The sequence below is a fragment of the Coptis chinensis genome, chromosome 5 (assembly GCF_015680905.1).
Source record: "Coptis chinensis isolate HL-2020 chromosome 5, ASM1568090v1, whole genome shotgun sequence".
Lineage (NCBI taxonomy): Eukaryota > Viridiplantae > Streptophyta > Magnoliopsida > Ranunculales > Ranunculaceae > Coptis > Coptis chinensis.
Window position 1 is genome coordinate 76,044,582 of NC_141460.1, and position 16,188 is coordinate 76,060,769.

The 16,188-nt window shown below is 37.1% G+C and overlaps 3 protein-coding genes across 3 annotated transcripts; all 3 read left to right on the forward strand.

Annotated features, from left to right (window-relative positions):
* Positions 1 to 6,004: 6,004 nt before the first annotated feature.
* On the forward strand, positions 6,005 to 10,717 carry LOC147498959 (uncharacterized). Its single transcript, XM_086563381.1, has 2 exons — positions 6,005 to 6,920; positions 10,635 to 10,717. The coding sequence occupies exons 1-2, from the start codon at positions 6,005 to 6,007 to the stop codon at positions 10,715 to 10,717; spliced, it is 999 nt and encodes a 332-aa protein (XP_086419507.1).
* A 1,893-nt stretch (positions 10,718 to 12,610) lies between these two features.
* Positions 12,611 to 13,421, forward strand: LOC147498960 (uncharacterized). Its single transcript, XM_086563382.1, has 2 exons — positions 12,611 to 13,011; positions 13,094 to 13,421. Exons 1-2 carry the CDS (start codon positions 12,611 to 12,613, stop codon positions 13,419 to 13,421), a joined length of 729 nt encoding a protein of 242 aa, XP_086419508.1.
* Positions 13,422 to 13,929: 508 nt separating this feature from the next.
* LOC147498961 (uncharacterized) lies at positions 13,930 to 16,116 on the forward strand. The gene is made up of 2 exons (XM_086563383.1): positions 13,930 to 14,062; positions 15,437 to 16,116. The coding sequence occupies exons 1-2, from the start codon at positions 13,930 to 13,932 to the stop codon at positions 16,114 to 16,116; spliced, it is 813 nt and encodes a 270-aa protein (XP_086419509.1).
* Positions 16,117 to 16,188: the final 72 nt, after the last annotated feature.

Here is a 16,188-nt window from a genome sequence, read left to right on the forward strand (position 1 = left end):
TGAGCGGTATCATATTGCAAATGCATGGCTGAGTTTTACTGATTATGTTGATGTGAACTCCACTTTCGAATATGAAACTTATTGGCGGAAAGTTTCTAAGGGAAGCCTATCTACAGGTCCACTTTATATAGGTGCAAACATGAATGTGGCAACTAGTCAGAGTTTTAGACGAGACGTCGAATTCCCAGAACCTGCAAGTTCCAGCATAACATTCGGAGTATATCATGGTTATCATGCACCCCTATCTAGTGATCCATATATATGATGCATGGTCATACCGCGTTGTTAGTTCCCAGGGAATGGAGACCACCATCTCTTTTGAGCGCCCGGATGACAGCATCTTGCCTGGGCTTGTACCTGACTTCCAATAGCTTAATGAGGTACATTTATATTTCATTATGTTAATTTCAACGCACTATACAGATTTAACTTAGATAAAATATTGACACAATGCAGGAAACATTGCGTGGTCACTTAGCAAATGAAATCTTACTCAACCAGGGGCTTCGAGTTGGTTTAATTGACCAAACTCAACAGTACTATGAGTATTTTAGACCATGAACAAGCTGAAAAGAACACACGCTGAGCAACAACTTCATGAACGTGACCAGACGATAACAAATTTAACAAACCAAGTGGAAGCCTTGGTAATTTTATTAATTATATGCTTTACATTTTCAAATATTTATTTTATAACTCAAATTTTAGATTTTAATTAAATTACATACATTGCGTTGATGTTTCATAGAGTAGCTACTGAAATCATGCAGCAAGGCAATGCTCCTAAGATAGGGAGAGGGCGAGGAAAGATAGGGAATTACCATAGCAGTCAGGGGCAGTGCTCCATAATGTTAATGACACGTAGATATTTTGTAATAATTATATTGGTTTGTTGTTGTTGTTGTTGTTGTTGAGGATTTTAACAGGTTTAGGTATATGAATTATGTTGATTAAAGAAATGAGGCTATATTCAAAAAAAAAATATGCATTATACGTCATTATATTATTATACGTTATTATATTTTTATACATCATTATATTATTATACGTCATTATATTTCTATACATCAAATTATTATATGTTATTATATTTATATATGTTATTTTATTTCTATATTTCTATACGTCATTATATTTCTATCCGAATTATTATACATCATTATATTATTATACATATGATGATGGAACATTGGAGGACAAACTTCTAAAGTGTGATGTACATACGTTGATGATTATATTGTCCCTCAAATATCATCATCTATCATACAAAACATACACTTAAACAATAAAAACATATTACAAAATAAAACATAAATAAATTGCAACGCTAAAACGTACATATACTAATACCACTCAACTACATCTCCAAGAATTTCCAAACAACGTTCATGAACAAATTATACTTCTTTAGTTTCTAAAAACATACGTTTCGCCGTAGTTTTTCGCTCTTCATCGCTACTAAAAGCACCAACAATCTTAAATGCACGCTGCAATTTAAGATATTTATTACAATTCTTACAAATCCTCAAAAATCGGTCCAAAAAGGTTTTACGCGTTCTATCTCCACGATTTTCATTGTGTCTGAATATTTCACAAGTTATATCTCAAAGAATTTGTCTAGGTCTATAATTTGACAATACAACAACACACTCCATTCCAGCAATTACAAGCATATATGCTCGACATAATAATTTATCTTTAGTAGGGATGAAATACAAACTACGTCTCGGATGAGGATGACACTCCATATTTTGTGAAGACATTTTGTTGAAGAATTAAATAAGAAGGATGAGAGAAAGATGAGTGAATTGGTGAAAATTGAGTGAGGCACCAATGCAATATATATAGGCTATAAATCCAACGGATCTAAATATATCTGTTGGGCCCAAAAAAATCCAGCCGCTTTAATTTTTTATTAAAAAAAAATTGAAAAAGTTATGGACGGCAAAACTTGACCCGTCCAACATCTTGGGCCCAATGGTACAAAATCCAGCCGATTTTATTTTTTATTAAAAAAAAATGAAAAATTTCTTGTCACACCTCGAATTTCGACAAAATCGGAAAAATAATATTTGTTTCCGACTCTTCGATTTTCAAGGTGTGTCGCACTCTCAACTTCCAAAAACCCATTATCCGTTTGATTATTCAAATCATTTGACAACAATAAAAAGTTAAAATAAATCAAAGTCCGCTTCTTTACGAAAATTCATAAATATGATTAAGTTACAAATTTCCTTTCAATAACTCTTTAATTATAATTACAACTGAAAATACAAAAACATTGTCTCAACTGAAAATCTATTGCACATTAAGGGAAAACAAAGCATATTATGTAATAAGATACTAACGCAAACCATAAGCCGTAATCAACTTTCTTCAACACTAATCCTGTCAAGACTTATCGACTATGTTCATTTTATGAACACACCCGATAAACAAACATGCAAATCGGGTCAGCGTTACAAACAATACTGGTATGAGTAGCCATAAAATACAAATCATACTTATACATATATATATATATATATATATATATATATATATATATACACACACACAATACGGCAGTTAGTTCCTCCACTGATGTGCATTAACTTCAAATTCAATAATAATAAGGCATTTAGTTCCTCTACCGAGGCACCTTAGCTTCAAACTGTACTAGATCAACTACATCTAATAAAATAACAAAACTAAAACTTATTCTATACTTACACTAGTGTAGGCATAATCACAGAGTAGGTCACACCTGCATAAATAATCAATTCAACCCACCCTTCTGCAAAACCATTGTAAATGCAAAATAAATTATAATAAAATAAACATATCATATACATAATTCCAATTATCGCATTGAACCAACAAGAACAATCTCAATGACCAATTTCATAACCACAATAAATCATTTATTATAGATTTAACGTATACTTTGGTATATCATCACAATTATTGTTTAGAGTTTCTTCAAGTGTCTCTAGAATCATGTCGTCTCTATATTTTACCTAGTTTCCCTTGCTATTACAATCGCTCCCCAACGCCGAACATGTACATCCACATGCCTCCCCTCATGTAATGAACCACTTCGTGCGTAATTACCCTAAGCGGGATATCGCATACCAGGTAACCCTCACACGAACGCCATTAGGTGAGTACTGCCACTATTCAGCATAAAATATTGCGCGCCTCGTTCTAAATTTTGCGAACGAGATAATCAAGCCACTATTAGTCTACGATTGCCTTACATAAGGGTCAATCAACATTTCATACACCCTACACAAGGGCCAATCATATCACATACACCCTACACAAGGGCTAATCACATGAGTTGTGGTGGCTAGATTCTAGGATTTTCGTTACGTAATTTATTCAAATATCTTACAATTATATCTCATAATCATTCAACACTCTATCATGTGCCAATAAAATATATTGCACTAAAACACAACATTTGAAAATATCACCATCCATCTCATAACAATTTTATTCTTTCTTGTGCCAAATAAAATTATTGTACTAAACCACGTACAATCCCTTTGGAAATATCCACAAAGACTATAATACCTCATATAGCATCTGACAAATATAATAATAGAGCGTTTACATTTATTTCTGAAAAATATCGCATTTAATAGATATCATAACATATCATATAATTTAACAGAACAACAATTATAACATACAACATTATATCACCATTGCTCTAAACATACTGCATAATATTTTTATAGCATTTCAGGGATGTCATGTCACACTGAAATCATACATACACTTTGATTTACATTACAAAGATTTCTAATTAATCCATCCGAACCCCATTTAGCCATTAAACACGTCTTAACAATAAATAAATTTCCCAATTACAACATTTCCAATTTGTTACGTATATCACATGCTAATAAAATCTATAAATAATTATACTCATACAAAACCAACATTTAATACATATACTATCATCATCCAAAAATCTTTAATTTATTCTGGTATCAATATACGCTCTATACATACAATATTCATCAAATAATTATGCATGCAACTTTTATTCCAATACATGTAATAGAACTCTTTATACAAATAAAATAATTACTCATCCAATCAATACACAATTATTTGAAATATTAATACGATACAAATTGCATGATTATTATATATTTTTTTTATTGTACAACTAAAACCTACACTAATAAGTTACGTATATTGTTCTATGCATGAGAAATTGGTTAGGACAATTTGACCTTTGTCCATTCTAAAAATTATAGAGAATTAATATAATCAAAGTTTTGAATCAATTATACCATTCTGAAAATCCATTTTAATACAAAAATTCCTAAACACTAATTCGTTTAGTATGTACCCTAAACTATGTGATGGAACAGACCCAACAACTTAAATTCTGCTATTCAATTTTCTGACGTACTTTCTTGTAAAATTCACATCAAATAGAATATAAACTGGAATCAGTCAATGCCAATTGGAAATGAAAGATGACTTAGAGAACTAAAAAAAATTAGTTCTATCAAAAAACTAGCTGCATCCTCTAATTAGTCAAATTCAAGTCACAAGTCAGTACTTGTGCAGAATTCTGCAAACATATCATCGTTCCAAACAACAATTAACATTTCAAAACAAATAGCAAACACTCATAATTAAATATGAAACTTTTATAAAATGATAATGAAGCATTTATGAAGCAAACAAGATAAAAATTATAAAAAAAATGATTTATATATATATATATTTTTCGAGAAAAATATATCTACTCACCCATTTGTTGTTGCCATCGAAAGAACAATCATAGAAAAGAATCAACGTCATGAAAAATCCATATCACCAAGCAATAGAAATACTTCATTTATTCATTCTTTCTTCTTATTCTTCTTTTTCTTTTTCTTCTTATTCTTTTTAATCTTCTTTTGTTTTTCTTTCTCTCGTTTGTTTTATTCTTATTTCTTTTAGATCTAAAACAAACTCAAGACATTTCCATATTTACAAATTCTCTACATATTCTTTTCAAATAAAAATTTTTCTCTTTCCACAAATTATAGACATTTTTCTCTCTATGTTTCCTTATTAATAAAATCTCTACACATTATTTTAAAATTTTAAAACTTTCCTATTAAACCATTTTCAAACTAAACAAACTATTTTTTTTTTTTTAAAAAAAAGTCAAACATACATATTCACTTAAATTTAATAGCCAACTTAAAACATAGTCAATAATAGATTAAATTTTGTGAAATAATTAATTTTGGACATTAATAAAAATAGAGGTGTTACACTTCTGAACAGCAAAACTTGACCCGTCCAACATCTGGATGGCTAAAGTTGTCCTGTGTGGGTGACTGTTAAATTTCTAAGTATTTTGGTCGAGAATTTAGTAATTGCTGAAATAGAAACGAGTGTTTAGTAGCGCATTGGTGAACAAAATTGCCAAAAAAAAAAAATTATATCTGTCACATTAGAAATGATTTTTAGCCGTGTGTTGGTGATGCTCTACTTAATTATTGCTATTTTGAACATAATTTTCATGTGTCTATTCATTTATAGTTTAAGTTAGTCAAATAGTCCCAATTGCGTTGAAACATCGTCTGGTATCCTAAAGCTCTCCTACGGCTAAAAGCATATTTTCTTCCCTTGATTTATTCCCTTAATTTTTCCCCCTCTTTTCTTTTCAAATTTCAAACTGTGAATCCTAGCTGTTTGAGTATCCTAGATTTTTCTGGCTGGGGGTTTCTTTTTTTTTCATCTCTTTCGGAACAAAAAAGGGAAAGAGATTGGCTGGTGGGTTCTAGTGATTTGGAGTAACTCTTGCTGAATAGTGTTGTCTTGGTGACTCTGCATACAAGAGGGATACTAGTCTGAGAATAATATCTTGTTTACTGTTTCTATCTCTCCATCTCACGTCTGATAAAAAATTCCTCTCTGTATCTGGTCTCTACCCCCTTGGTTTTCTTCTTCTTTTACCCTACCATCCCCACGGCCGATCACAGATTCGCTCTCTTTGGGGTAGATGGAAGTGGTACAAGGGAGAAGTGTGAGGGATGAGGAACAAGGGGAAAATACAAAGAAAGAAAATATAGAAAAACTCCAAGCTGATATGCAGAACCTGTTCTGCTCAAAGGAAAAAAAGCTAGTAAAAATCGGCTGCAAGAATTTGGTAGTAGACCCAAAAGATCACACAACCTTAGTAGGGAAGCTGTATGGGGGCAAGCATATTGCTTTGCAAGATTTTGCGGAGGAGGTACATAGGTGTTGGCAAACTAAAGGAGAAACAAACATAGAAATGATTACAAAAGGCTTTTACAAGATGGTGTTCGACAATGTGGATGAGTACAATCATGTCAAACAGAATGGACCTTGGGTGATACAAGGATTTATTCTGTCCATCAAAAAAGGTAAATACTCAGAACTCTTGGAAGCAGATCGGAAGTTTGACAGAGTGGATTTCTGGGTCCAAATCTATGGGCTTCCACGAGATCGAATAAATGAAGAGAATACTAAGATCATTGGGCTGAATCTAGGAAAAGTAAAGGAGGTTGACATATGTTGCTCATCTGAATTCAAAAGACCTGTTGCGAGGGTGAGAGTTCGCATGGACATCAAAGAAAGGTTACTAAAAGGTATAGAGCTATGCACGGAGCTGGGGGAAGTTCTTCCAGTGACTTTTAAGTATGAAAAACTAGAAATTTTTTGTTACTTCGACGGGTGTATTGGGCATGATCTGCATTTCTGTAGCATAAGAGAGAAACACAGTGTGGAGTTAAGGAAACTGGGAGGTTCCCCTAGGGATATAAAAAATAACTTTTCTTTCTTGCTGAGGGCAAATGTGTTTTACAATGGAGCGGCCTCCTCCTCCCCGGCAACAGTCACTATCTCGGGAACTCCTCAAAAACCAAGACTGGATCAGATCCCAGCCAGAAACAGAGGTTCTCCGGGCAGAAGACACTGGCATGGGGCGGGGCTCTTCTCAACAGCGCCGAGGGTAGCCAATGTGGTTGTTGTCACACCCCGAATTTCGACAGAATTCGGAAAAACATTATTTGTCCCCGACTCTTCGATCTCCGAGGTGTGACGCACTCTCTACTCCCAAAAACCCATAAACAGTTTTAAAATATGCGGATAATAAAAACCAATAAAAATTTTAACTTAAACAACAGTCATCTTCATTACCAAAAACAATTTACAAATGAAAATACAAATAACCTTATCTCAACTGAAAATCTATATCACCTCAAGGGAAAACAAAACTTATCCTGAGATGCAACGCTAACACAAACCACAAGCAGCAACCGATCATCTTCAACACTAAACCTGTCAAGACTTATCAACTATGTTCATTTAATGAACACACCCGATAAGCAAACATGCAAATCGGGTGACATTATAAACAATCTTTGGTGTGAGTAGCCCTAAAATACAAATATACTTATACATATATATACATAATCCACAAGGCAGTTAGTTCCTCCACCGAGGCTTTAACTTTCAACGACAAATACAACATCCTTAAGAATAATAATTAAGGCAGGTAGTTCCTCCATTTGGGCCTTTAAGTTCCCACTAACCACACAACAAACTATACACATAATAAATAAGGCATGTAGTTCCTCCATCGAGGTTTTAGGTTAAACTAAACAAATAACCAAACAAACGTATTATATAATGCACCTCATTCCCTGCTTTCAATCACGAGTGGGTCGTCTGCCCAAGTAATTAATTTGACCCACCCTTCGCAAAACTATATATAATCATCTATCTACGATACATCATTAACAAATATATTACCATAATTATATTAATTACGGTTTTCTTTGCGTGTCCCTAAAATCACGTCAGATTATCTATGTCTTACCTAGTTTCCCTGGCTACCACAATCGCAAACCCAACGCCCGAACATGTACATCCACATGCCTCCCCTTACATAATGAGCCACTCCGTGCGTAACCACACCTGGCGGGATGCCGCGACAATGTAAATCCTCACACGGAAGCCAAATCTATGTAGCACCGCCACTATTCGGCATAAAATATTGCGCATCATCGTTCTATTTTGCGAACGGAATAATCAAGCCACTATTCGCTCGCCGGAGGAGGGCCGCCGAAGGCCATTCAAACTTAAGCAAACGAAGCGCCGGAAAGGGCCAATCACATGAGTTGTGGTAGTCGGGTTCTAGGATTTTCGTTACGTAATTTATTGGTGTCATACATTAATGACTCATAATCATTTCTACTATATCGCGTCGCGGTCAATTACCTTATTGCACTAAGCCACCATATATAGAAACATCTCAATTATATCTCATAACCAAATTTCATTCTTTCACGTGCCAATATATTATTGCAGACTACACCACACTCCGTGGGCAAATATTCACCAATACTATATTAGCATCTCACATATAAAATAATGGAGTGTATATACATTTCTCCAAGATATTGCATTAATATAAATATCCCAAAGATATTATCTCATGTCACAATGCTTCAACGTATCACATACATTTTTATTATAACGTATTAGGAATATAATATCTCATAATATCTCAATATCGTCACGTGTCAAAAATACACAAATCAAGGTCAAATCTTTCTTAGATAATGACTACCAAATTATACAAGCTTCCACAGCATTTTATTACTATATGTGTCCATATAATATACACATAAAAACGAAGACAAATAAACGGTCACGGTCCACAATCAAAGCCCAATATATATGCTTTACACACTACTCACGTCAAATCTAAATTAGATAATGACCAACCAAGTTATACAATCTCAACACTATTTTATTACTATATTTATCCATATAATCAAATATGTGAAAAACTGGAAAAGTCAACATTCCCAGTCAACGGTCAACGTCAACGGTCAAAGGTCAACACATCATGGTCAAGGTCAAACTCAATATGTCATGGTCAAAGTCAAAGTCAACATGTCCTGGTCAAAGTCAACAGGTCCTGGTCAAAGGGCAACACCTCATGGTCAAGGTCAAACTCAACATGTCATGGTCAAAGTCAAACTGTCATCGTCAAAGTCAAAGGTGAAAGTCAACCATCCATGGTCAAAGGTGAAAGTCAACCGTCCATGGTCAAAGGTCAAAGTCAACCATCAAAGTCAACGGTCGATGGTCAAAGTCAAACTGTCCTAGTCAAAGTCAAACTGTCCAAGTCAAAGTCAAACTGTCGTTTTCGTGTTCGACAGGTTCATGGTCATAGCCATGGTTCATGGCTAAGGACAAAGGTGTATGGCTCATGGGCTCATGGCCAAGGTCATGGTTCGACCCAACTGGCCAAGCCCAAACCTTAGAACCCGAAAGTCTAAACAATGAAAGACCCAATTAGATCTATTTTAAGTCCAATGGACTGGTCCATGCAATATTAGAAACGGACCCAAAAACTGTTAAGTGGTTCGGTCCAAAAATGTTAAATTGAACTGGTCCACAAAACAATCTAAATTCTGGCCCAAAGGCTTAAAAGAACAAAAAGACCAAACCAACTAAAATAGAATCCGGCCCATACAAACAAAAATAGAATCGGGCCCAACAACAAAACAAGGTCGGCCCAAGGAAACCGACCCAGGCCCAATTCGGTCTACAGCAGGTCGTCTTCTCCAAATTTCTCCTCCACCAGCCACCAAAATCCGGCCACCACCCCTCACTTCCTCATCACATCCGTTCCATTCCTCATCGAAAATCAACAACCTTTAATGAACACACCACACACTTTTTATGCTTTGCGAGATCACTCCCCAAAAATCGGATCTCGACCGCCATTAATACATCGTTCAAAGCTTCACACAACCCAAATCTCCGGTCCACCATCACCCCACTACCACCATTCATCAAACTCCCAACCCACCCAAACCAAAACAAACAACCAAACAATCAAAAACATAAAAACGCGATTCTTGTCGGCCGCCGCCATTGCATTTTGTTCAAAGCTTTAATGACTACTCATTCCATCGTCAAAACCGAAACCCCACACTTCCTAATCACCCATCCCGAAACAAGATATAGCGGTTCATATTTCACGCCTCCATTACCGGTAATGCGTCGACGTTTCTGACTTCAACAATACCCACATATCAAACCCCGGCCTCACACACACTCAAACATAAACAACAACAAAAGCGGTTCAAAAGTGGTGCTTTGCCGATATCTTGTCGAGCCTTGGCGCCATTGATGCTCTGTCCGAAGCTTCGACAGTTCAACATCAAATAGCCCCATAAAGCATGGCGGTCCAAAGATAACCAAAACAATAACCTACTAACTAACCGGTTTAATAATTAAGCGATATGACGAAGAATGATGAAGCGATGAAACTATTCAGATACGGTGAAGTAGAAACTAACTACTCAATTGCGAACAATTTCGGCGAATCCTCCTAGCCGATTCGTCGTGGCTCAACGCTCAAACAAACCGGCTTCTCTCTCTGCCTCCATTTTTAATATCTTATTTTTCTCACGAACCCTATTTTCTAGAAAAATGTGTTTATATATTTCGGTCCAAACCCAAGCCCAACAACATTTCGGGCCCAAAACAGGCCCGTATCCGAGTCCAATCCGGCCTAATTTTGAAAATAAATAATTTAATTAATTAATAAATATAAAAATACGTATTTAAAAATACGGGCGTTACAGTTGTTGGGGTGGGGAACAGGACAAGGGAGGCAGAGGAGGATAGGTCTGGTCTGACAGAAGTCGAACGGATGGATCAAGACTGAAGAATTCTGAATCAGTAGCCGTTGGGGATGCTGACATGGAGGGCCAGAATGTTGTTGGTTGAAATCAACAAATGGTAAGTCGGGCCCAAGCCCTTGAGTCTGGAAATGAAGAAGTCCATGGGGATTTCCTGGGTTTGGGCCATGGCCCAGCACATAAGGAACAAGCTTTAGTTATCTGGGGCTCGGGTTCTTCAGAGATGGATCTGGATATACAAAAGGTGACTATGGTGGATGGGGCACATAAAGCCCAAGAGGAAATGTTGGTTTCTCTGGAAGGTACAGATGGAGGCCTAGGGGATCTAGCTCTGAGGAAAGGATCTTTGGGAACAGAAAACAGATCTGGAGATGATCACGCCTCGCCGAAATATCTCTCACCTTGTTCCAAGACACTCATACCTTTTCTTGAGAATACCAAACGAGATGGGATTCCTCAAACCAAACCATCAGCTGGAACAGAACAACCCTCTTTCAGGTTCTCTGGAATACCTCCACGTGGAAGGGGTTTTAAGACATTGGTGTCTCGAGGAAAAGGTAAAGGGTCGGTTAAGCGGAGAATTGGATCAATACAAAGGGGTTGGTGTGGGAGAAAAACAAAAACTCCTTGTAAGTTCTGGAAGAAAGTTTGAAAATATGGATGATGGTGAATGAGAAAGATATTGTATTAGAATGGTAGTAAAACAATCAAAAAGAGCGAAAAGAGAGGCTGATGATCTGAGAGCCAGAGGACTGGGACACTTGCTCATTCCTGAAGAAGCACCAGTTATTAGCATTTCAAGTGATTCTGTGGTATCAACTTAACCATCTATCTTGAATAGATCCCTGGATTCTACCATCCCATCTGACATCTCAGGACACTCCATCCCAGAAGATCAAATTCCCTCATATGTGTTTACAGAATGGGGGGAAGAGTATAACTGTCTAGAGGCTGGTAATAATTTGGGGATTCATAATGGTGGGGTGCAAGAGGAAGTGTCTATTGGGAACATACCTGCGGATCTTGCTCAAGGAAGCTTGGAAGGAGGTGGGTATGACTCTGAGGACAGCATTACTCAGATAAGTTTCCCACAACCAAAGCCAATAGCTGTGGATGATTCCTTGGTGATAAAAAAGAGATCCTTTATAGATAAGAAACAACATAAGGGGGAATGTTCAGGTAAGTTCAGTGGAGATAATGAGGAAAGTGGGGTTGGTAAGAGTAATATCTGTGGTAGTGATGAGTCTGGAAGCAGTGGGGGTCTGGTGGCTCCTCCAGGGTTCGCGGCAGCTGTCCCACAACAACTGCCTCGTCAACCATGATACAAGCCTGTAATTGCTGGGGAATAAGTTCCTCCGCGGCAGTTCAAAATCTAAAGGAATTAATAGGAAGGTTTGACCCAGATATTATATGTCTGTCTGAAACAAAGGTTGGTATTGAAAGAATGCAAGGGATAAGTAGGATGGTTAAGTACAGGGGATGTTTTTGTGTTCCAGCTATGGGTCGGAGTGGGGGTCTTGCTGTTCTCTGGAAAGAAGGGGTGGACCTGGAAATCTTGGGGGCAACTAGGAACCAGGTGATAGGTAAACTAAATAATTATTATTGCACTGAATCTTGGTTTTTTTCCCTTGTTTATGGGGAACTCTTAGCATGTAATAGACATAAAGTTTGGTATGAGCTCAGGGATGTAGCTACCCTGATTCCTGGACCTTGGTGTATGTTTGGGGATTTCAATGCCATTACATCTCTCAATGAAAAAATTGGGGGTAGGAGTATTTTTGATAAGAGTATGATGGAGTTTAATGGGCTGATAAATGACCTTGGGTTGATTGACCTCGGGTTTAAGGAAGGGCCCAAAGTATACTTGGAGCAATAACAGAGCCCCTCAAAGTCACATCATAGAGAGACTAGATAGAGCTATGGCTACTGATGCATGGGTTATCCTCTTTCCTAACATGCATGTGTACAATGTTGTTAATGCTAGCTCTGCTCACTTGTCTATCATGATAAATCTTAATGCTAAGGATGATAATAGAGTTGAACATGATAAACCTTTTAGATTCTACAATATGTGGTTTACTGATAATACTTGCTTGCCTGTTATAGATACTGCTTGGAATTCTATTTTTCATGACTTGCCTGATATTAATGTTATCCTTAAACATAAGATGACACAACAACATCTGTCTATTTGGAATAAGAAGGTGTTTGGCAACATCTTTACTAATATTAAAAAAGTTAATAAAGAGCTGGAAGATGTGTTGAAAAAACCTTTCTCCCTAACCAACTATGAAAAAGCAAAAGGCTTAAAAACTGAGCTGTTTGAGTAGTTGGTTAAGGAGGAAAGTTTTTGGAAACAGAAATCCACTATTCATTGGTTGAAACCTTTCAACCATCTCCAGAAGAAGGAAAAACAGCATTGAGAAGCTACAGAAGCAAGGGGGAGGATGGAGTGTGGGGAGAACTGAAGTAGGAGAGAATATAAACTCCTACTTTAAAGAGCTCTTCAACTTTGACCATCCCCAAAGAAATGATAGCATCCTCAATTTGTTCAAACCCTGTATCACTGATAAGGAAAATGAGAGCCTTACTGCCATCCCTACTTATGAGGATATTTGGAGAACTGTTAAAAAGATGGGCAGCCTTAAGGCTCCTGGACCTGATGCGTTCCAAGGGTGTTTCTATCAAAACACATGGGACATAGTGGGCAGGATTATTGTTGCTTTGTGAAAATTTTTTTTTTTTACTAAGGGGAGCTTAACCCCATTTTAATGAAACTTATATTGCCCTTATTCCTAAGATAAACAATCCACGAGGCTGTGGCAAAATTTTAGGCCTATCAGTCTCTGCAATTTCTGTTATAAAGTCATTTCTAAGATTTTAGCCAATAGGTTAAAGAGGCACCTTAATAAAATTGTTTCTCCCTTTCAAGGGGCCTTCATAAAAGGGAGAAATATAGGGGATAATACTAGGTTGGCTTGTGAACTTTTTCATCACATGAAAAACATGAAAGACAAGAATCATTGGTGGGTTGCTTTAAAGATGGATATGGAAAAAGCATATGATAGAGTGGAATGGTCTCTAGTGGATAACATCTTTGAGAGGCTGGAGTTTGATTAAGCAATGTATATCTACTGTTTCCTTCCAAGTCCTTTTGAATGGGAGTCTTCTTAATAAGATCATCCCTGAAAGAGGCCTTAGACAGGGTGATCCTCTATCACCTTATCTCTTTATCATCATGTCTGAGGCTCTATCAAGGATGATTGCCAAAGCTGAGGAAGAGGAGAAAGTCCATGGGATTAAGATCAGGAGAGCTTCTCCTCCCATCTCCCACCTCCTCTATGCTGATGACTTAATCCTGTTCACTAGAGGTAATCTTGAGGATGGTGGTCACCTTAAGGACATCCTCCAAGACTACTGTGCTGCTTATGGGCAATTGATTAATTTTGATAAGTCAAGCATGTTTTTTAGTAGAAACATCAAGTTTAGAAACAAAATAAAGTTAAAAAAGTTCTGGAAGATGAGACTTTTTGACCCAAAGGACAAGTATTTAGGGATCCCTATTATGCTGTCTCAAAGGAAGGCAGATGATTTTGACTTCTTAGTGGACAAGATCCACAATAAGATTAAAAAAATTTTGGGAAATTTAAGGTACTCTCACAGGTTGGAAGGGCTACCCTAATCCAGTCTGTGGTACAAGCCACTCCTCTTTATGCTATGTTTATTTATATGCTTCCCAAGTCTACCTGTGACAAAATAGACAAAGCATGTAGAGAGTTTTTTTGGCATGGTTCTGCAAATTCAAAAAGTGTCCATACCATTGGGTGGGACAACTTATGTAAACCCAAGTCTGAAGGAGGATTGGGGTTCAGAAAGATGAGAGACATAAATGTAGCTATGCTAGCTAAGCTTCTTTGGAAAGTCGCTCATCGATATAGAATCTATATGGACAAAGACCCCTTGCTAGTATATATGGAAAAACTGGATTTGGGAGGTGTGGAAACCACACGGGTATGCCTCCTTCTTTTGGAAAGGCATACACAAAACTTTCAATCTTATTAATGGAGGATTGGTGCAGGGGATCCATAGTGGTACTTCCACATCTTTTCGGATGACCCTTGGGTGATCCAGAATGGGAAACCCAAGACTATGAGAGAACTAGGGATGGAGGATCCCGGACTTGAAGATCTCCATGTGGTTGACTGTTCAAGAGGATAGAATTTGGATGGGATGAGGCCAAGCTCTGGCCTTCTTCCCTCCTTTCCTAGTTGCAAGAATCAAGGAAGTTATGATCGAGACCTTTGGGTCTACAGGGAAGGATAGGATGGTTTGGAGTGGGGAGAAGTCAGGGAGATTCATAGTGAAATCTGCTTACAAACACATATTGATGGATAATGGTATAGGGCAGAGTTCTAGCTTTAATAAAAACACTGTGAAGCTCCTTTGGAAAGCTAGAATACCAGCCAATCTCCATATGTTCCTTTGGAAAGTGTATATGTATGCTTTGCCAATGGGGGAAAGGTTGGCTTCTAGGAAGATGTTGGGGGACTTCTCCTGTCTCTTATGCTACAAATGTTTGGAAACAGATAGTCATCTGTTTTTTTACTGTGAATGGTTCAGACTTCTGTGGTTCTCATCAGGCTTAGGTCTGAGAATGGAAAGCAAGGGTAGTAATAATGCCAAAGAATGGATTACAAAATTTCTTAGTTGGTGCAATAACAAGAGCTAACATATATCTCAGGCAGGAGTTCAGGCTTGCTACCTGCTACAAAACATTTGGAAAACAAGAAATGAAGCAAAGTTTGAACACAGGGTTCCAAACAGAGAGAGAACTCTTAGAAGAAGCGAGGTGGAGGCCTGCAAATGTAACAATGGGTTTACAGAAAGCAACACTCAGAATGAGACTTCTAACCCCCCTGAGTTTACTTTTGACCAGTCTAAATATGATTTAGACTCTTTGTTCCCTGAGATTCCTAATGATTGTATTAACATAAGGTTTGATGCTGCTTTTCAGGTTACCTCAGGAGAGGCAGCAACTGGAACAATAGCTTGGGACTCGGAAGGTAGAGTGGTAAGGCGGGCACTAGAAAGTTCAAGCAAGCAGTCAGAGGAAGAGAGATGGTGGCCGAGAGAAGCGGCAATAGGACTTACTCTTGCCTTTGGGTGGAATGCAGTGTACATAGAAGGGGACTGTTTAGAGGTTATAAATGCGTTAAATAGCCAGTCTTGTTCATGGATGTATGAGAGCTTGAGAGATTATGTTGTTAAGTTAAACTCTGATTTTGTCTTTTGTAAGTTTAAGTGGATAAACAGGAGATCTAATGGTGAGGCACATTTGTTAGCAAAATGGGCCTCCCATCTGCAGCAAATGGATCAGCTACCACAATGTATCCTGACAAACAAGATTACCCCTGTACTGGTTTAGTGGTTTAGTTATGAATATATAAGGTATTATCGAAAAAAAAAAAAAAAAAACAGAGTTTAGCTATACTACATA